The following is a 21,928-nucleotide window of genomic DNA, read 5'->3' on the forward strand; positions in this document are numbered from 1 at the left end:
CTTTGTCTGTATCCAGTTGTGCGTTTCACAACATTAATTGTTACTCTTTGTCTTATCCATTGTCTGTTCATTTGCGCCCCCTGTTGCGGGTCTGTGTTACGACACCTTCCCAACAGTCTCTCATCTTTCTAATTAGGAGAACTTGCACAATCAGGGGCTGAGTAAATACTTTTTGGCCCCACTGTATCTAAATATCAAAAAAAAAAAAAAAAAAAGTAGAAGAGTAGAATAGAGTAGAGTAGAGCCACTTAGGTGCCTGGTCTTAAGAACCAGGGTGGTTTTATATTCATGGTTCATTTATTTTACCTTATTATTATTATTTTATAATATTTATATATTATTTTATTACTTATTATTTTATATTATTTCAAACAATTTATATTCATGGTTCATATTATTTTATACGCAGGACAAACTATCGCAGCCTTCGCTGCAATAGTTCAGGTCGTGCTCAATGGAATTTCACAGCTTCAGGTTGTGCTGAAGTGTATTCCAGGTGGAAGGGCCTGACAAGGAAAAAGCCTTTTAAAAGAAACAAAATCCTGGGAGCGCAGGGGTGGTGGCCAAGTGGTTAATGCGCTTTGTTTTCAGTTCAGAAGGCTCCAGGTTCAAATCCCACCCCTGCCACATTTCTCCATGTAATGTGGAGTTGCGTCAGGAAGGGCATCTGGCGTAAAATCTGTGCCAATTCAACATGCAGATCCACCTTGGATTTGCTGTGGCGATCCCAAGTGCAAAACAAGGGAGCAGCCGAAGGGACTTACTATTAAAACAATTAGAGAATGGGTCTATAGCAGGGGTGGGCAATCATGTGCCATGAAGGGCCGAAGCACTGCAGCTTTTCCTTGCTACCAATCACCTCAGCAGGTGATTTCATTAATGTTCAGGTGTTTCAGCAGGTGATTTCATTGACAACCAGGTGTTTATGTCAAGGGAGAAGCTCATCAGCAACCCACCTGCTGAGGTGATTGGTTGCAAGGAAACCCTGCAGTGTCTCGGCCCTCGTTGCCCACCCCTGGTCTATAGGAAACTGTTGTTGCTTTAGTTACCTCTGCCAAGGAGGTTATGTTTTTGGTCGTGTTTGTTTGTTTGTCTGTCTGTTTGTCAGCAGGATACTCAAAAAGTTTTGAATGGATTTTGATGAAATTTTGTGGAGTGGTTGGAACTGACAAGAGGAACAAGTGATTAAATTTTAGTGGTGATCCGGATCACGATCCGGATCCAGGAAGTTTTAAATGATTCTTCACCATTGCGGGGATAGGGGGAATTTTGACATTCTAGTTCTAACTCCACAAAAACAAGGCAGAAAGGCTTGAAAAAAAATAGGGTTGTAACATAGTCAAATGTTCTATCAACAAAGTTTGGTGATGATCGGATCCGGATTCCAGATCTGGTGATTCAGAATATGCAAAAATATAGGGAAAATAGAAAATGTGTCAGTGTGAGGTGGACAAATGAAGCTAGAGATGCACAACTAACACCAAATTGTAGCTGAATCTGTACTGATTCAGTGAGGTGTCATCAGATTTTGATGTAGCTTCAAATGTTTGGAGCTAGATCCAGAAGAAACCGCCATTACCAAAAAAATCGTTTTTATACAATAACTTTTGAACTAATAAAGACATAAAAGTGATTCCAAGTTCTAGTGGTATGTTTTCATGGTCAAGGAGGTCAAATATAAAGGAAAGAAAAGTGTATGTATCATAGTTTTGGTTGTAACACTGAATTGTTGAATAGATCACTGTGCCAAGGAGGGAATCTCTTTAGGGTCAGTGACCCTATGGCCTTGTTTAGAGAAGTGTTTCATAAATGTTACACAATTCATATATTTGCAGTTTAGTTGAATAATAATTGAATTTTGTTTCTTATTTGTTTTTGTCTATAAGCACATGCATATCAATATCAGTGCTCAGATGACAGTAGCTTCTGGGAAAGGTGCAAGTTGCAATAAACTGTGATGCCAAGAGCTAAGGATACATGCTATCCAGTCACAGCAGATGAAGTTTTTTTACTACTGAGCAAACAATCATTGTTAGACTTTTTTAGGTTCAATGATTCCACGGCGTGTAGATGTTATGGCGTTCAGTGACCCCATGGCCTTGGCGGAGGTTTGCACTCTTTGAGTGCTTCTAGTTAGATATTTTATTTAACGCTGTTGCTTTTCCTTCCCACTGTAGCCAAGTGCTTGCTCATAGGGGGGTCGTTTTGATCGTTGGGGTTTTTCATCAATTATTGTATGGCCTTGCCTTACAATATAGAGCGCCTTGGGGCAACTGTTTGTTGTGATTTGGCGCTATATAAAAAAAAAGTTGATTGATTGATTGATTGATTTGTGATATTTGTCCAATGTTGTTGTAATACTGGTTTTTGTAAATGTTGTAATTTGTATATGTGACACATGTCTCTCTTGCAAATGAGGCATTGAGTCTCAAGGGACTGCCCTCTATCAATAAAGGATAAATAAATAAATATATAAAAGGACATGAATGCCAAATAATGAGAAAGTCAGGAGGCAGGACCACAACAGCTTTGGGTGATTGTGCTTTTGCGGTAGCTGGCCCCAAACTCTGGAATAGTTTACCCCCTGATTTACACAGTATTCTGACCTAGCATTTTTTTAAATCAAAGCTCAAGACGTATTTATTTAAAAGGCTTTTAATACCTTGTGGCGCTGTGACATGTTTATTTTTATTTCTGTGAATGTTATTCCTTGATTTTACTGTAAAGCACTTTGGTCGCCTTTTGGCTGCTGTTAAAGGGCAATGTAAATAAAGATGATTGATTGACTATTTAAATCTAAATTTCTTCAGTCCCGCTTTCTTTGTTCATCAAAAGTTTGCTTGTCTTGTCAAAGACAATATCTTGAAAAAGCAGGCATTAAGTCTGATAATATAGCTTTATTTTACTGTCAAAGTCAATGTGACATTACATAAAACATGTACCTTCTGGATTTATGCAATAAACAAATCCCCCAAACACAGAATAGACAGTGTTAAACACAATGTGGTGGAGTTTATCAAAGCTACGGCGCGACACTACGCTCTTCACCATAGCACAAAGATGTCATGGTAAAAAGGTCAAAGAGCACTGGGACACACCCACACAAGCACGATCCCTTATTTCTATTTACAAATCGGCCGCAGTACACAACACTGTTCACTCGGCGCTGCTCTCTTTAAAGCTCATCAATATAAAAATATAGTACAGCAATTTTCTTGTCATAGCAAACATTCATACCTGTCTGTGAACGGCCCAGTGTCAACAGCAGCCGTTCAAAAAGGAACAAAACACCATCGTCTACACAAAAACAAAAAGTGGGCGTCTGCAAAACTCACCTTTTCTCGAACATTTTTCAAGATCAAATTCAGCTGCCTTGTGTTTTCCGGTAAATATGTTTTATCCTCGACAGAACAAGCTGCGAGAAACTCATAATCATATGGTGTGTCAGAATAATCTGTTGCTTTGTGGAGAGAAAGTAGAAGTGTGTAAAAGTAGGCGTAAGGCCCAGGACACAGCATGAATTCATGAAGCGTTGCCAACCATTTGAGATTAAGACGAAAGCTTTGACACGGTGGGTTCTGCAGTCATGGCGGTGCTAATCATCGTCTAATTAAAGCTAAAATATGGAGTCAAATCACAAATGGCGTAGTACATACATGCTAACACTAGCTTATTATCCTAATGGTTACATGCATACTGCTGTTTTGTTTCCAATCTATCTCTTGTTAACAGTGTGTATGCTATTTCAGCCTGGGTATATGCATGAAAGTAGTTCAAATGGAATATTTTCCAAAATAGGAGAAGAAATACTGTGAGCACTTCTGTGTCCCACTTTGTTCAACTTCATTCAAATTTAACCACATGCTAAGCTTTTATAGCTTTTCTGATGCGGTCAGACAGCCTGTTAGCAGTAGCGTGTAGCTTCTGCCCCCAGACAAACAACAGACTTCTGTAAATGGCAACGAAGAGTGACCAGTGCATCTTACACAGCAGATTATATTTTAGTTTAATGTGGTAGAGAATTTAACCTAGTGAACAACATATACAGGACAGTGACCAAAAGCTAGCATTTGATGTTAGCTCACATTACTTAGCTAATTGTTTTTTTCTTCATGTTGTAGTTGTGTGTATGTAGCGAAACATATAATTTAAATCCATGTTTTTATTTGCTGATTTAGGCTTTCATCGTCATGCAAATCCAATGAACATTGTGGTTAAATTTTGGGAGCTCTCACAGGCAGCCGGTGTAAAATGTTACCATTGTTGGACTGGAAACAATGGAGCAGTATAAAACAGAATGTGGACGTGACTGTACAAGTAACCCATTGTGAGCCAGATTTTACTTTAAAGAACAGTTGTAACAAACACACTCATATTATAAATAACAGTTTGATTTGGGAAATTTATAATGTGATGGAGCAGAATCTGATGAAACGAGGAGGCTGCGTTTCTTGTTTTACTGTCTGAAGTGGAAATTTGCAGTTTGGGACACCATTTAAAAAAAATCTAGATTTTTTTTGTTCATACTTTTTTTGGCTGTGAAACTATTTTGTTCTTACTATTATTGCATTAGTGTTGCTGTCAATGAATACTCGCAGGAAAAAAGTAAAGTAATTTCACAAGCAAAAATACCAAAACTTTTCTGAATGCAGCTTCCCTAATGTGACAATAATTTTTTTTTATTTTATATCACTGTATTTGAAGTATTTTTGCATTTTAAACTAATTGAAATTATTTGGGCAGATAACAAGACCTCTGATGATGCTCATCATCTCATGTTTTTAGCTCTACTTAAATGAACAAAACCTGAGTTAAGCCCCACCTGTCTACAAGCCCTCGTGTATTTTATTTTATTTTTTTTACCACAGACAACATTTAATCAGACACAGTGTATTCTTTGTCAATAAATGCACATCACACAAAAAACACAAACACTGGACAAACTGTAAGTGATCTGAATCATTTTTCATCCAACAAATTTTCATCACTCTGTTCTTTCCAAGAACACGTCAGCGCATGTTAGTGCGTTCATATTGTCAGATTTTACTGTTTTGACAAGTCAGTGGTACAACACGAACATCAGGAGTCCACACGGGTGAGGCACAAATACCATGATCCAAATAAAGCATCCAGTGAGCTGCACGCAGGCAGCAGGTTGTTTTTTTTTTTTCTACACCTTATTTTACACCTAGGTCTCACTCTGAACATCACGTGATAGCGGCGGCGTCTGCTCTGCCTCGGCTTTCTCACCCGAGGCACTGTGTGAAAGCTGGGTTCTCTCTGAGCACAGGAGATGGTTTTGGTGTGGAGATGTGATTGTTCTCTGGACTGTTTGTCAAACATTCACATTGAAAGGTTTGAGCTGCGTGTGGAAGCTCAGGCCACCCAGAGTGGAACAGTATCACGTCGCCGTCACATGTGGGTGCAGCGGCCGTCCGGTGTTCTCAGCGTGATGAATAGCTCCGTGCTTCGGGGACAGTGGCTTTGTCTGCTGGAAATATCAGAGGAGGGGCTCCTGTGCCGGGTCATTGTCTTTGAGGAGAAGCAGGAAAGCTGACCTCGAGCAAAGGTCACAAACAACTCTTTGAAGTAGGCTAAGGACCCCAATAAAATCAGACATATAGTTCATGGAGGCCCCTGTGGTTCACAGATACTCAACAGGTCAAAGGTCGACAATCTATGTACACTGAGTTATAAAATCTGTGTTTCCCTCTGTGTGGTCCAGTGTTTGGCAGGTTCATACAGTAGTTCTTTGGGTCATGTTCCATCCTCCATCCTTCCCTTGCTCTCCTGCTCAGGTGCAGCAGTCTCGCTCTGGGCAGCTGAAGAGCGAGGACGACAGCACTGAGGTGGAGGTGGAGGGGACAGGCGAGGACGACAAAGAGCCTGCAGTGGAGGAGGAGGAGGCAAGAAGCGAAGGGTAGGGGCTCATCTTCTCAATGTTGACGTAGGTGGTGTTGAGCAGGACGTAGTGCTCGCCGCTGAAGCTGGAGAAGATGGCGGCGATGCGTGACACCAGCTCGGAGAAGGAAGGGCGCCGCTCCGGTTTGGGATGCCAGCACTCGACCATGACAGTGTAGCTGCAGGGAGGAGAAGAACCATCAGAACCAAACCCAGTTGTAGGGTTCAGGGAGAGCTGCACATTTAACACGTTCCAAAATAAATCAGCAGGACACAGCACAGCTCAAACCCCTGCTGTGGATCCAAAACATAAAAAAACCAAACAAAAAACCCAACCAAAACAAACAAACAAAAAAAACCCTACAACTCAAAACACTGAAATCAAACTTGGGAATGGGTGCTTTTAGCTGTAATTCAAGTTGCAAGTTAAAACTCTACCATGCAAAGTGAAAGCCATACATCAACAACATCCAGAAACACCGCCGCCTTCTCTGGGCCCGAGTTCATTTGAAATGGACAGACGCAAAGTGCAAAAGTGTGCTGTGGTCTGGTGAGTCCACATTTCAAATTGTTTTTGGAAATCATGGATGTCATGTCCTCTGGACAAAAGAGGAAAAAGACCATTCAGACTGTAACCAGCGCAAAGTTCAAAAGCCAGCATCTGTGATGGTATGGGGGTGTGTTAGTGCCCATGGCATGGGAAACTTGCTCATCTGTGATGGTATGGGGGTGTGTTAGTGCCCATGGCATGGGAAACTTGCTCATCTGTGATGGCACCATCAATGCTGAAAGGTACATCCAGGTTTTGGAGCAACACATGCTGCCATCCAAGCAACGTCTTTTTCAGGGACGTCCCTGCTTATTTCAGCAAGACAATGCCAAGCCACATTCTGTGAAAAATCAAAAAATACATCTGTGTGATCCAAAAGCCTGAAAAACAGCAGAGAGGCCCACAGCACATTAATACAGCATGCTACTCTGCACACATCAAGATCCAAAATCCGACAGACTCTCTCAAAGTAAAATAAAAATAAAGCCTACCAGCTCCACTGAGGAGAACAAAATACAAAAGCGCAAAAAAAAAGCTGAACAGGGCACCCACCCACTTGAAGAATAATTTTCAAGATTAAATATGTAAAGTCCACACCATCAAAGAGTCCCCACGCACGGATCGCGCACATGATCACCAGCTGGAAAACAATGTGCAGGACCACTGTAAGTCCTCACACAGATCACCCGCGATCGCCAGCCAGAATAATGTCAGACTGCATCGCTGCTCTGAGGTCCTCAAGTTCTCTCATGATTCTGGCACATTAGATAGAAAATCCATTACCTCCTGAAAATAACATCTTTTGACTTTTTCCAATGTAACAAATACATCTGTGTTTTCAGGCAGTCTGTAAAAACAGCATTGTGGAGACATTCCATCTCCATGTTCACAGCAGCTTTAAAATGGCACCCTGTGATACAAACAGCAGCATCAGTACACGTTAGGTTCCAAAATCCGCTTTTCGGGGTGTGTCGTCTCCTCCGAGCCATCACTTTCAAATGAAAGCTCAGAAGCTTCATTATCGGACATAACTACATTTGATTTGCTTTGTCTGTCGGCCATCGGGATGTTCCTGCTTATTCTAAGATGTACATCACACACCAAAAAATGCAGAGAATTGCAGTGTAAGACGTTTTCCGGAAATGCACCTGTTAACTCACGCAGCGAGAAGGATAATTAGCCATAAAATACATCAGACACCACTAATAATTAGTGCATGTGCATGGATATACTTTATGTATGAACTGAGACATTAAATAATGTGCAACATGTCCTTTAAGAACTTCTTTCTGTAAAAAAAAAAAAAAATGCTTTGATCTCAAAGTTAAAACAACTGAAATATCTCTTGCAGTTCAGTTAAATAAATTAATAATTAATGTTAAGAGCCACTGCACTTTCACACTAACACATCCAAACCCTGATATATATATATATATATATATATATATATATATATATATATATATATATATATATATATATATATATATATATATATATATATAAAGTTTAAAAAGCATGTAAATTTGTGTGCACTCACAGTGTGTCAGGGCAGAATTCGGGCTGCAGCAGCCTCCTCCCCTGCAAGAGGAACACTGTGATGTCGAAGGAGTTGACATCAGAATAAGGTGGGGCACCACGGGTCATCAGTTCCCATAGCAACACACCAAATGACCACTGCAGAACACAAACCATCTAATTACACATCACTAATTACACATCACAACTCACAATCAAGTTCTGTATTATCACAGTGAGCTGTACAAAACTGTCAGAGTTCCCCAAAGCGAGTGCGAGTCCTCACCACATCCGACTTGGTGGTAAACTTGTGCGTCTGCAGACTCTCCAGAGCCATCCACTTGACGGGCAGCTTGACTCCATTCTTGTTGTGGACGCTGTAGTATTCTTTGTCATAAATGTCTCGAGCCAGCCCGAAGTCGGCCACCTTCACTGTGTAGCTCTCGTCCAGCCTGTGAGGACAACAGCTGTCATTTTCTACTCTTCTTCAGTCCATTCTTCTCCTTTATGTCCCTGCCTATTGTATGTTCTTTGCCTTGTCACAACAAAAATAACGCATTTTTGTATGTTGGCAGGTTAAAATGTCCAGTGCAACAGTTTGTGGTTTGAAAGCCCAATGTTCCAGAAGAAACTAGATGAAAATGAATGGTTTAATTTTATAATTTTAAACCTATTTTAATTATAAAATTTCAATGGTGTGCTTCGTGCACGCACGCACTCACGCGCGCGCGCGCGCACACACACACACACACACACACACGCACCCAAAGGAATAGCAAAGGAAATCTTTGCAATCTAAAAGATTGGAGTATTAAAAAGTATGTTTCATTGTTCTTGATGGATGTTGGAAATGTTAACAATTAAATATTCGATGACTAGTTTTCTGTTGACTCATACTTCCAGCTTAGTCTGACAGACTGTAACTTAAATAAAATGAAATTCATGAATGATTGTGGTCTCACATGCAGTTCCTGGCCGCCAAGTCTCTGTGGACAAACTTCTTGCTGGCTAGATATTCCATCCCTCTGGCAACCTGCAGCCCAAAGCCCATCAGATCCTTCACCGTCGGGTTCTGGAGGAAGCACAACCATCAGAGGACTGGCATGATTTTAAATCTTTACCTGACAGAACAGTCTGCACATGCCCAGCAACAGAGGTATGAAATGAAGTTCAGCACTGACACTTGCCGATTCAAGGAAAGTAGGACCGTATTTCCGTGATTAGAAGACCAGGCGGTTATTTTTTTCAAACCCTGCTCAGACACGGGACCTAAATGAGGCAGGACGTAATTCAATGGCGGTGATTGTTAACAAAATGCTGCTTGTTGCCTGCACTGTAATATGGTGTTAAGTTTCACACCCACTTTTATGTTTTCACTCCTTCCTCTCCCGTCATATTTTAATAGTTTTTGCAGTTTGCACGCTGATTACATTTCGATCATAGATCAAATATGTTTGTCAGAAAGGTCCACAAATTTGACTAACTTCACAACACGGAGTCAGACAAATACTCAAATGACCTGTAATTCATGGAGGAAATTATATGTACTGTATCATTGGTTTAGAGGTTGATGATTGTATAAAGAAGTGGAGCTTGTTGAAGGACAAATTAATGTAGAAAAAGCCATTGTTTCTGTGGGAAATTGCATAAAGACGCGACGGAGAACTTTTAAAGGCACACATCGATGTCATTGCATGGCCACGGAGTTACAGAGTTGCAGAAGCATAAAACAGGCTTTAGGATTTTAAGGTACCACTGCGCAGTGGCTTTGAAAAAAGACTGACTCGACCAAATGTAAGCTTTTTAATGCACATAATGCCCGACGCTTATTTAAGGCAGGTGTTTATTTTTTCAAATGAAGTTTTGACCCGGTCATTAAATGAGGCAGGTCCCGATTCAAGGTCAGGCTTTTAATCAAGGAAATACGTAAGCCTAACTGGTGCGGAATTCGGATTCCCCGTAGATTGTTTGGTGCCTCCTGACTGTAACTAATCCATATAATGGATTTTGTCCATTTTATACATATAACAGATTTGTGTTTGTACATATATTTATACATACATTTATATATTATATATATATATATATATATATATATATATATATATATATATATATATATATATACACATACTGTATTGTACTATATAATTAGTTATAAATCTTAATAGGGATACCGGTGACATTTAAGCTCCCTCCACCCTGTACATATCAAAAAATGATCTACTTGTATTTGTTTTTAAACTGGATGATGTTAGACTTTGTTTTACTTCTCTTTCAGAACAGTCCAAAGTTTAACTCCACTGCTTGATATTGTAAATCTTTTCATTGTGGTTCGAATACTGTGGGCCTTAAAAGCTAGTGTTCCCCTCAAACTGGTAACAAATTATTACTGACTTTATAAATAAACAGTGCTGTTTGCAATTCGGTAATGTCATAGAGTTTTAGTATTTTAGATGTTAAAAATAATGCAGTATGCTCCAGAAACCCAACATTGTTTATAATTTAAAATTTTACAAATTGTGTATTAGTTGGGTTCTTAAAATTGCAGAAACTATTTGTCCTTACATGTCCTTCATCACGGATGAAGTTGCGCAGATCTCCATGCTTCATGTAGGGCAGAACGACCAGCGGTGAGCCCTCTGGAGGCAGGCAGATCCCTAGCAGAGAGAGGACATTGGGGTGGCTGAAGTCCTTCATGATGATGCCCTCCTTCAGGAACTGAGACACCTCCTCAAGATCAGTGATGCCTGAGAAAACAAAGCCAAAACCCCAATCTTTGATGGAAGATGTCAAACATGATATGTCATAGAAAAATTACAAGCTAAGTCAGTCGTTCCTAATCAATTCAATTTCAGTTCAATTTATTTTCTTTTATATAGCGCCAAATCACAACAGAGTTGCCTCAAGGCGCTTCACACAAGTAAGGTCTAACCTTACTAACCCCCAGAGCAACAGTGGCAAGGAAAAACTCCCTCTGAGGAAGAAACCTCAAGCAGACCAGACTCAAAGGGGTGAGCCTCTGCTTAGGCCATGCTACAGACATAGATTACAGAACAATTCACAAAACGAATATACAGGAAATGCTGTTGGTACACAGGACAGGGGGGTCACCAACACAAATACAACTCCCATCTCTGGATGGAGCTGCACCTTAAAAAGAGAGAGAGAGAAAAAAAAACAGAACCAGGCATCAGAAAGACGAGAAATACTGTATAAGTTGCCAGCATTAAACAACAAGAAAAACAGATGAAATATTAAGGTGATCGCTGGCCACTAGCCTTAAGCTTCACTAAAAGACCCAGAATTTAGGTATAGTTGAGGCCGCAGCACGCTCCGTTTCATAATAAAATGAATTAAAAGAGTAAAAGTGTAAAACAAAACTATACCAGTATGCTAGCCATACGAAAGGGAAATTAAGTGCGTCTTAAGTGTGGACTTGAACGTCTCCACAGAATCTGACTGTTTTATTGACACAGGGAGACCATTCCACAGAAAAGGGGCACAATAAGAGAAAGCTCTATGACCTGCAGACTTCTTATTCACCCTAGGGACACAAAGTAGTCCTGCACCCTGAGAACGCAAAGCCTGGGCCGGTACGTAAGGTTTAATTAGGTCAGCTAGTCCATGAACAATTTTATAGACTAGTAGCAGAACCTTAAAATTTGATCTCACTAGGACAGGAAGCCAGTGAAGCGATGCCAAAATGGGTATAATGTTGTATAACTTTCTGCTTTGTGTCAAAAGTCTGGCTGCAGCATTTTGAACCAATCTGAGACCCCTAATGCTAGACTGCCGTAAACCAGAAAATAGAACATTGCAGTAGTCCAATCTAGAAGAGATAAACGCAAGGTTCAGGGTCTCAGCATCAGCCATAGACAGGATGGGACGAATCTTCGCTATATTTCGCAGGTGGAAGAAAGCAGTCCTTGTAATATTTCTAATGTGGAGGTCAAAGGACAATGTAGGATCAAAAATTACCCCAAGGTTCCTCACTTTGTCAGTGTGATGTATGATACACAAGCCTAGGCTGAGCGTTAACTGGTCAAATTGATGCCAATGTCTCACTGGACCAAGAACCATCATTTCAGTCTCCTCAGAGTTTAAAAGTAGGAAGTTTCTAGACATCCAACTTCTCACTGATGCAAGGCAATCTTCTAAGGATTTTATGTGAATGAGATTACCAGCAGTCATCAGCATATATAACTATCATCAGCATAGCAATGAAAGGTAATCCAAAAACGCCATAATATGTGCACAAGTGGTGCTATATAAAGGGAGAAAAGCAGGGGGACTAAGACGGACCCCTGTGGAACCCCAAATTTTATGTCAATAAGGTCTGAGGTAGTGTTACTGTACAAAACACAGTGAGAATGACTCGTCAAGTATGACGTCAGCTGTGCAAGGACGCTCCCAGTAATCCCAGAATGATTTTCCAGCCTATAAATAAAAATAAATTGAAATTGAAATTTCCAATCGTGGTTTTTGGGATCTTATATGTTTTTCGATTTCTCCCTGCTTGAACCATGCATAATGAGTCAAATCAGGTGTGCCAGCTGGCTGAACACACTGGACTGACCTGACCTGGTCTGATGAGATCAGGAACAAATGAAAAACATGCAGTCCTGGATGAGCAGGAGCGGAAACCACTGTATTCAAAGACAAATATTATGCAATCCATTGGTAGATGATCTACATGAAAGCTACACTTTAATAGACCATGAATAGTAAATGGCCCATTGAAAAGTTCATGTCAACTATTAGAATTGCATTAAGTGAATGTACCAATGTACAAGATGTTAAGGGTATTTAAGTATCAAACGTTTGTCATGATAAATATACTTAAGTATTGAAAGTGTGTGCATGTGTAATCACATCATTATAAAATAACATGAGTTTGGAGGAGAAGTGTGAAGTGTTTTGTGGTGTACACACGTCTCTAAATACCTCATATTCGCCTTCTGTGTTAGATGGGCTTTACAATACACAAGCACAGGCAAACCATATTTGCTATCACTCAAACAAAAATATCCTGTCAATATGAGCCTTTTTGTCATGCTTCACTGCTTGAAGTAACCAAAGTTTGATTCTGTTTCAGTAAACTGTATGTCACAGTGACGCTCCTCCTGTATCGCTCGTTAGTCTGAGTCTTGTAAATCACGTCAGAGATATTCCCTAGTTACAAAAACAAGGGTTTATGAGATTAAAAAGTGTTTATCTCTTTTACTTTTACAAAATATAAGCAAGGATATTAGATTTTTACAGAAATACAGCTGTCTGGTAGCGCATTCTGCCATCTTGGATTATTTTGTTTGAGCAACCAACGTAGGTCATGTTGCCTTCAGAAATCCTGCTGTGGGAGGTCTGACAGGAGGCATAGTCGGGTGCTGCTGGACGGGCACAGACGCATTGATAGCACAAGATAAAAAAAACTATCTTCCACAGCGTCCCAAAGTAGCGGGCGGATAATGATGTTATTGGCTCACGCTGTTATAGAATATCAACATCTGTGGAAAGTAATGGGAATGCCCCAGGAACAGATAATCATGTAATTTAATATCATTTATCATACTTATTCAGCATTTCATATTCTGAAAACATAAATTTTTAAACTTATTATTGACCAAGGCAGCTAAGCTAATTAGCTGAGCTCAGTCAATACAATGGGTCCCTTCTCTTGGAGAGTCAACATGTAGCTGACTGAGAAAAAACTAACTAATCTGTTCTACGCGTTCATTTCGTAATAACAGACTGCTGCTCAATTAATCATTAAATTGTTTGGCTTTGCTGTTGTATGTTGCTGTATGTCGTATGATGATTAGCTCAGTGACGATATATTGTAGTAATATTAACAGCAGGACCTGCAAAAAGTCCCTAATATGTTTCGGTTAACTCTTAGCCACTGTACGTCAGTCAACCGCTTGGATAAAATCTGCGTTGTCTACCCCGTACTGTGACTGTGGTTTAACTCTGTTCTGATAACAATGACAAAGTCATTTCTTTCATGCCTCTGGGGAATATGATGCTGAAGAAAATCAAGCCTCCGCACAATAAATGCTCCTCCTGATCAGACCTGACCCCGTACAAATTCCCATTTGCCGATTGCATCACTGCATCTGGTGTCCCGAACTTTAGCCCCACTGGCTGTCCTGTAATCTGGTTAGGCATGGAACCTTTAGGCCTGGAGAAACCAGATCATCAGTCTTCAGAAAGATAGCTTTTGATTTTTGTGGCTTGATTTAGGGGAATTTAGCTACAGTAATTACATTATTGCTTCACGAAGGATAGCTATTCCTCAATATTCTTTAGATAAATCTAAATCCATCATTAGCCTCATTTCTTTCCACCAGTAATAATAAAGTCAAGGCTTCAAATGTTTAAAAAAGAAAAGAAAAGAAGCAAACAATGACATGGTGCCCTGGGAAATCATGAAACTTAATAAGAGCTTTAAAATCCCAGAGGACCAAACCAGTTGTCCAAGTCCATCTCATGTCACTGTGAGTAGTCGATGGCTTCAGTGAGGTTTTCTCCATCTCACAGGCATCAATCTTCCTGATCCAAGTGACAGCTTACACAATTACAGAGGACCCTAATACCGTCCTCACCACTGGACGTTCATCCATCATCATCATCGCCGTCGTCTCCCGTATTAAGCAGAGAACCGTTCAGGGCTCTCATGAGATGAGGTTCTTAATGCTATTTCAGTGTTGCGATATTGATTAAGCAGCTGCTGCCCTGAACAGTGATGGCTGGAGGTGAACATATCTGGACTCTGTGCTGAGCTGGGACACTGAATATTGAATGTTGGATTTGCAGTCATACCCAGACCCTTTGGTCCTGCATATCGGTTATAATAAATGTATTTATTTAGAAGCATGTGCAGGACTATCTCACACAGAGGGGAGGAAGGCTTCTCATCAACACCTGGTACAGACTCAGAGAAAGACAACAGGGTCGGCTGCCCTCATACCAAACCACACTGTTTCTCTTTTTCTTACACTTTGTATTTTTCTTTGACTTTGTCTGGAGGTGATGTGTTACCATGCACAACTAAACAAGCCTGTTGGATACTTCATGCAACCTAGTCACTTGGTTGCATGAAGTATCCAACAGGCTTGTTTAGTTGTGCATGGTAACACATCACCTCCAGACAAAGTAACTAGAACCCTCATTACTGTCCTGTAATCAATTCAATCAATTTTTTTTATATAGCGCCAAATCACAACAAACAGTTGCCCCAAGGCACTTTATATTGTAAGGCAAGGCCATACAATAATTATGTAAAACCCCAACGGTCAAAACGACCCCCTGTGAGCAAGCACTTGGCTACAGTGGGAAGGAAAAACTCCCTTTTAACAGGAAGAAACCTCCAGCAGAACCAGGCTCAGGGAGGGGCAGTCTTCTGCTGGGACTGGTTGGGGCTGAGGGAGAGAACCAGGAAAAAGACATGCTGTGGAGGGGAGCAGAGATCGATCACTAATGATTAAATGCAGAGTGGTGCATACAGAGCAAAAAGAGAAAGAAACAGTGCATCATGGGAACCCCCCAGCAGTCTACGTCTATAGCAGTATAACTAAGGGATGGTTCAGGGTCACCTGATCCAGCCCTAACTATAAGCTTTAGCAAAAAGGAAAGTTTTAAGCCTAATCTTAAAAGTAGAGAGGGTGTCTGTCTCCCTGATCTGAATTGGGAGCTGGTTCCACAGGAGAGGAGCCTGAAAGCTGAAGGCTCTGCCTCCCATTCTACTCTTACAAACCCTAGGAACTACAAGTAAGCCTGCAGTCTGAGAGCGAAGCGCTCTATTGGGGTGATATGGTACTATGAGGTCCCTAAGATAAGATGGGACCTGATTATTCAAAACCTTATAAGTAAGAAGAAGAATTTTAAATTCTATTCTAGAATTAACAGGAAGCCAATGAAGAGAGGCCAATATGGGTGAGATATGCTCTCTCCTTCTAGTCCCCGTCAGTACTCTAGCTGCAGCATTTTGAATTAACTGAAGGCTTTTTAGGGAACTTTTAGGACAACCTGATAATAATGAATTACAATAGTCCAGCCTAGAGGAAATAAATGCATGAATTAGTTTTTCAGCATCACTCTGAGACAAGACCTTTCTGATTTTAGAGATATTGCGTAAATGCAAAAAAGCAGTCCTACATATTTGTTTAATATGCGCTTTGAATGACATATCCTGATCAAAAATGACTCCAAGATTTCTCACAGTATTACTAGAGGTCAGGGTAATGCCATCCAGAGTAAGGATCTGGTTAGACACCATGTTTCTAAGATTTGTGGGGCCAAGTACAATAACTTCAGTTTTATCTGAGTTTAAAAGCAGGAAATTAGAGGTCATCCATGTCTTTATGTCTGTAAGACAATCCTGCAGTTTAGCTAATTGGTGTGTGTCCTCTGGCTTCATGGATAGATAAAGCTGGGTATCATCTGCGTAACAATGAAAATTTAAGCAATGCCGTCTAATAATACTGCCTAAGGGAAGCATGTATAAAGTGAATAAATTGGTCCTAGCACAGAACCTTGTGGAACTCCATAATTAACTTTAGTCTGTGAAGAAGATTCCCCATTTACATGAACAAATTGTAATCTATTAGACAAATATGATTCAAACCACCGCAGCGCAGTGCCTTTAATACCTATGGCATGCTCTAATCTCTGTAATAAAATTTTATGGTCAACAGTATCAAAAGCAGCACTGAGGTCTAACAGAACAAGCACAGAGATGAGTCCACTGTCCGAGGCCATAAGAAGATCATTTGTAACCTTCACTAATGCTGTTTCTGTACTATGATGAATTCTAAAACCTGACTGAAACTCTTCAAATAGACCATTCCTCTGCAGATGATCAGTTAGCTGTTTTACAACTGCCCTTTCAAGGATCCAAGTCTTTTGTCATGTCTGAACTGTGATGTTGTGTGTGATTGTTTATTTAATGCACATGGACAGTTTACTTCATGAGGGGACCGATGGGCAAATATTACATTCATTTGCTTGCATCCTAGGGAGCAAGACTGCGAGAACATTTAAACAACTGTCACTGTCACATGATATGATGACAATATGCACTGATGTTGTACTATGTCATGGTTAAAAACAACTGTGGCATTTGCATAAGTTTAGCACAGGCTTGGAAAATCTCCTGGTGATGTCATCATATTCATACATTTTAAAAATTCTGCCAAGGTTGGAACAAGCCCACGGCACAAACACTGAACAACCCAGTTCATCACAGACACTGTTCTGGGCCCCCTAAGGTTTTCGAAGTATTTTGGACTGTGACCTTCCTTCCAGGATGCATATTGTAAAAATGAGAATGAGGCTTAACAGGGAAACACGCAAACTCCACACAGACAGGAAACTGATTCTGGTGTCTAATTAAACCAGAGAACATTTTATGGTGAGGCAAACGTGCTAAGTACTCCCTGCCTGACTGTGTTGTGATTAGCCAAAGAACTAAATATGAAAAACTGCAGTTATCATGAATAGATTCGATGGTATGGGCTGTATGAAAAAAATATCTTATATACAGAGGTTTCCGATGGAAAGTGGTGTGCATCCTCAGAACATTGTCTGAAGAGTAAACATATAACACTGGTTGATCTGAGGTGTTTTGTACGTACGGTTCAGGGACTTGATTGCACAGTGCTGCTTCTGTCCATCTGACTCCAGCAGAGTTCCATGGAAAACACAACCAAAGTGACCTGCCGGTAATAACATGAAGCATTAGACACAAACAGTCAGTATTTGTGAGGTTAAAGGCACATGTTCAAACCTGTAAAGGTTTACAAAGTACCATTTGTTTAAGCCATTCAAGAAGCTGCTGTGGAAGCAGACAGAAATATCACGTGCACAAGAGGCATCACAGTTTTTAACTCAATCAGCTGTAATTAAAAGTCTTCACAGGATCCAACACTAGACCAGAGTCAGGTCCAATTTTCATTCACTGAGACCTTGTTCAGGCCCTATTCTTTTGCAGAGGGTCTTAAAACCGTTGTCCTCATTTCCAATATGCAGTGTCGTGGTCATTTGAAATGACCTTCTGTTTCCCCAAATAAAAATGGATTTGGCTGTGGATAAAACACAGCCACCAGCTGCACAGCTCCAGTTCTCACTGACAAACAGAAATCAACCATGAGTTCAGAGCAGAAACTTCATAAACCTGGTCAGAGGTGTTCTGTTGAGTCAAGCTTGCTTATTTTCTCTCCTAAGAAAGGCTATTTTAAAAGAGGCAGTCTCTTGTGGTCTGTACAACTGTCCGTGCCCGTGGTCAGTCTTTTGTCTGTGTCCTTGTGTAAATTGTCATTGTGTTCTATCTGTGTCCTTGTGTTAGTATTCTCTGTGTTCTGTCCCAGGTCATCCTTGACGTCCGTATCAGGTTTTTGTTTCTACTCACCTCGGGTTTCGGTTGAGATTTTAGTCACCTTGTATGTTTTAGTTCAGCGCGTGTGTTGCGTCCTGGTCACACCTGTCCCACACCTGTCGCTTGTTTGTTCATTTGTTCCATTTTGTATTTAAGCCTGCACTATTTCCCTGTTAAGTTGCCAGTTTCTTCGCTTTGGTTCCTCCCGTGATTTCGTTTGGAAGTATGTTAATTATTTCTGTCATTTCCTGTGTGTAGGTGTGTTTCTGTTTGTTAGTTTGTGTTTAGTTTGTGCCTCCTCCATGTGCCATTTGATTACATTCCTTTTTTAGTTCCGGTTTGTTTATCGCCTCCCCATTCTTAGTTTGAGTTTTTGGTTGACCCCCGTTTTGGACCCCTGTTTGTTGGACTATATTCATGTGTTTTGAACATTAAATCACCTTGTTATTTCAACTTAAGGTGCGTTTACACATAAGCAAGATGCGTTACGAATGTCATTTTTCTGTAATTTGTGACACATTCGTGACATTCTTAATGTGACTTAAAGCACCTGAATAGGTTTCTTAATAATGCGTGTTGGTGCGTGATATTCTTGATATTCGTGGAGCATGTTTTTGCCTGTCAAAAAATCTTCCACAAATGTCACACATCACCCTCAATTCACCTCACGTTGTGAAGGTCGCAACTGAGCGTATTGATCCGTCTTGATGAGTAGTGATCCTTAATAGAACATGACAACGTTTGTAGTGGTTCCTGTGATGTTTCTTGGAGCCCAAACTGTCACGTGTTATTACGAAGTGACACGGAAACTGTCAAGTTTTGACATGACTTGTAACACGGCGTCACATTTCACTGCGCGCCATGATGAATTAGTTTTCGGTCACGTGCACACAATTAAACTCGGCTCCACAGCGTTCAGTTTGATGCAGTATGCCGAAGAGGAACAGTGACACGAAGTCAGCCAAGTGTCGTTCCACAGTTCCTGCTGAAGCTCCTCAGGACGCTCCTGCAGGTGTTCCACCTGCTGTTGTAACCGATGAGCGGGAGAATGAGTCTCAGCCAGAGGAACCAGAGGAGCGAAAGGAGACTCACGTGCAGCCAGACATCTCTGCACCTCCTCCAGTCCGGCGGAGGAAGAAGTGCGCGCACAATTAAACCCTGCTGCACCGCATTCAGTTTAATTGCTGACACCAAATCGGCTAAAAGTCTCATTTCAGTGCTCTTCAGTGCGCTCCTGCAGGTGATCCACCTGCTGCATGCGCCTGATGTTTGGAAAAATGCGCGAGACAACAGCCGCATGAAGCCACGCATCTGGCTCTCTCTGTCTCCTCCTCCTCCTCTCTGCACCACTCCATGGCACAGAGCCCAACTACGCATGCAGTCGCAAAGTTCTGAAAAACTGGAGTGATCTGAATTCGGATGGATGAATATGGGTGTGTGTGTGTGAGGACAATTCACCTCGTTCACAACGTGACAGGACTTAACGATGGGCTGTTATGCGCAATAGCGCGCAACAACGCGGAACATTATTCTTGACTGTGCGTAATGGTTCCTGATAATTCTCCAGCAACATGTGCCATTTGACGCCTCTGCCCCGAATCATCACATTCGTGATCAGCGGCCAAGAGTGTGTACTTCGTGGCATTCGTGACTTGTCGTCGTTATGTGTAAACGCGGCATTACATCCCATCTGGTTGCTGCCTGCATTTTTGGGTTCATTCAAACACTGCAGAACGTAACAGAAGAAACTGACCAAACCATGAACCCAGCAGGCAGTACCCTTGGGACATTGGGGCACTCAAAGCCATGTTTTCCAGACTGAATGTGCAATATTTTCTGACAAATGTTCAACTGGATGATTGTATGATTGTATGACCGTATGATTGATGATAGTCGAGGTTTTCATTCCCATTTTTATAGACCCAATGACAATAAAGATTTTATGATTCTGATTCTTATCATTCAACAGTTTTCATAGCAGCTACACCCCAGGCAAGAGATATGGCTTTTTGGATCAGGCTTGGGATCTGGTGGAGGCTGATTTGAGGGGAATTTGACTGGTTCCTGGACTTGCACAACCTGGACGTCCTGTGTGAGGCGGGTAGGCTCCCGGACTGGATTTGGAGACTGGAGGACCTCCTGCCGGCAAAGCCCCCTCTACCAGAGCTGGACTACACCTGTTCGGATTTGGAGGATGGGTTCAGGTCTGACTGTGAGAGAAACCGTGTTTTCGATTGGGTAGATGACTGTGACACCCTCAACCTGCACAACACTGACAAGGCTTTTTTTAAGATCCTGGACCTGTATTTCGATTACACTGACAATTCAAACAAGTTTAAAAAGGACAAAATATTAGACATAGTGGACGACGTTATCTGGACCTAACACAACCTCGTCACCGCCTACCCTGGCCTAAGCAACATCCGGACCCTCTTTATCCAAAGATGAATCCCCCCTTTTATTGATGACCCCATATATTTCTGTATTCTCCAGACCCAACAGACTCCCTTCCATTCTCCTCGACTACAGACACTCCCTCCGTTCAGCCTCCCACATTGACCACAACCACCCCCTCTGTGACAGACACAACCTCCCTTCAAACACTCATCACAACCATCCAAAACACGCATGCAGTCACACAAACATACAAACAGTCATACAGATGAGTGAGTGAGTGTACTAAACCTCATGCTGAGACATTATAGGACCATTTTTGGATTTTGTGTATTCACTCATCCAGACCCGGCGCCATGAGGGGGCATTAGGGGGCGACGCCCCCTCACGTCTTCAACTCCGCCCCCTCGGATGTGAGAGTTATCAAAAAATAAAAATAAAAAAGAAAGAAAAAGAAATACTGGAAAATATAGCAAATATTAGTTATTCAATAATATCACGTATTTAACAAATAAACCAAATTAATTAACTAAAGTAATTCATTTTAAAACAAACGGATATGGCGTGTGTCTGTGTTCAAGCAATTTGATAGGTTGAAGGGCCTTTCACACTGAATACTTTAGGCCAATCCGTCAACGTGTCCCAGTTCGTCGACATATCCGATGCATGACGTCAGATGCTTCGCTTCGGAAGCGGCAAGGGGGCGGAGATTGCCACGTCACACTCTGGCCGTTTCCACAACATGAAAAAAGTTCAGCGATCGCCATCTTGAATTTGGGTCGCCTGAATCACAAAAAAGCTTTAAAAAACAGCAGTAGAACGATTCTCCCATCACCCTGCTGGGAGAAGCTTTTTTCAGCTACTTTTTGGAGTGATGCCGACCGAGGGAGGACTGATGACTTGGTGGGATATCGATCGAATCACGTTAGCGGGCCGACCCACACGGACAAGCCGGCCTTCAGGCAGTCCAACATCTGGTACCAATCCTGAAAACAGATCCGGTCCAGACAGTTTTTGCACCCTGGCCCAGATCCGGCACGGCTCCACTTTACAGTTCTGGAACAGATCCGGACCAGATCTGAACTGGATCCGCAAAAGACCAACCGTTTACAAAGCATATGTGGCACGGATCTGGGGCAGATGTGGACCGCATCATAGCACCGTGGCAGGAACAAGTTTTACAGGGGTAA

The 21,928-nt window shown here is 41.4% G+C and overlaps 1 protein-coding gene across 1 annotated transcript in view; it reads right to left on the reverse strand.

Annotated features, from left to right (window-relative positions):
- Positions 1-4,305: 4,305 nt before the first annotated feature.
- Positions 4,306-21,928, reverse strand: part of met (MET proto-oncogene, receptor tyrosine kinase) — a 258,333-nt gene continuing 240,710 nt past the window's right edge. Inside the window, exons 17-22 of the mRNA XM_034175737.1 lie at positions 17,605-17,685; positions 10,538-10,719; positions 8,932-9,041; positions 8,256-8,421; positions 7,992-8,128; positions 4,306-6,080 (exon numbers count right to left, since the gene is read on the reverse strand). Of these exons, the coding sequence (XP_034031628.1) occupies positions 5,795-6,080; positions 7,992-8,128; positions 8,256-8,421; positions 8,932-9,041; positions 10,538-10,719; positions 17,605-17,685 (962 nt within the window). The 3' untranslated portion in view covers positions 4,306-5,794. The remainder of the gene's footprint in view (positions 6,081-7,991; positions 8,129-8,255; positions 8,422-8,931; positions 9,042-10,537; positions 10,720-17,604; positions 17,686-21,928) is intronic.

This window comes from Thalassophryne amazonica, chromosome 8, assembly GCF_902500255.1.
Source record: "Thalassophryne amazonica chromosome 8, fThaAma1.1, whole genome shotgun sequence".
Classification (NCBI taxonomy): domain Eukaryota; kingdom Metazoa; phylum Chordata; class Actinopteri; order Batrachoidiformes; family Batrachoididae; genus Thalassophryne; species Thalassophryne amazonica.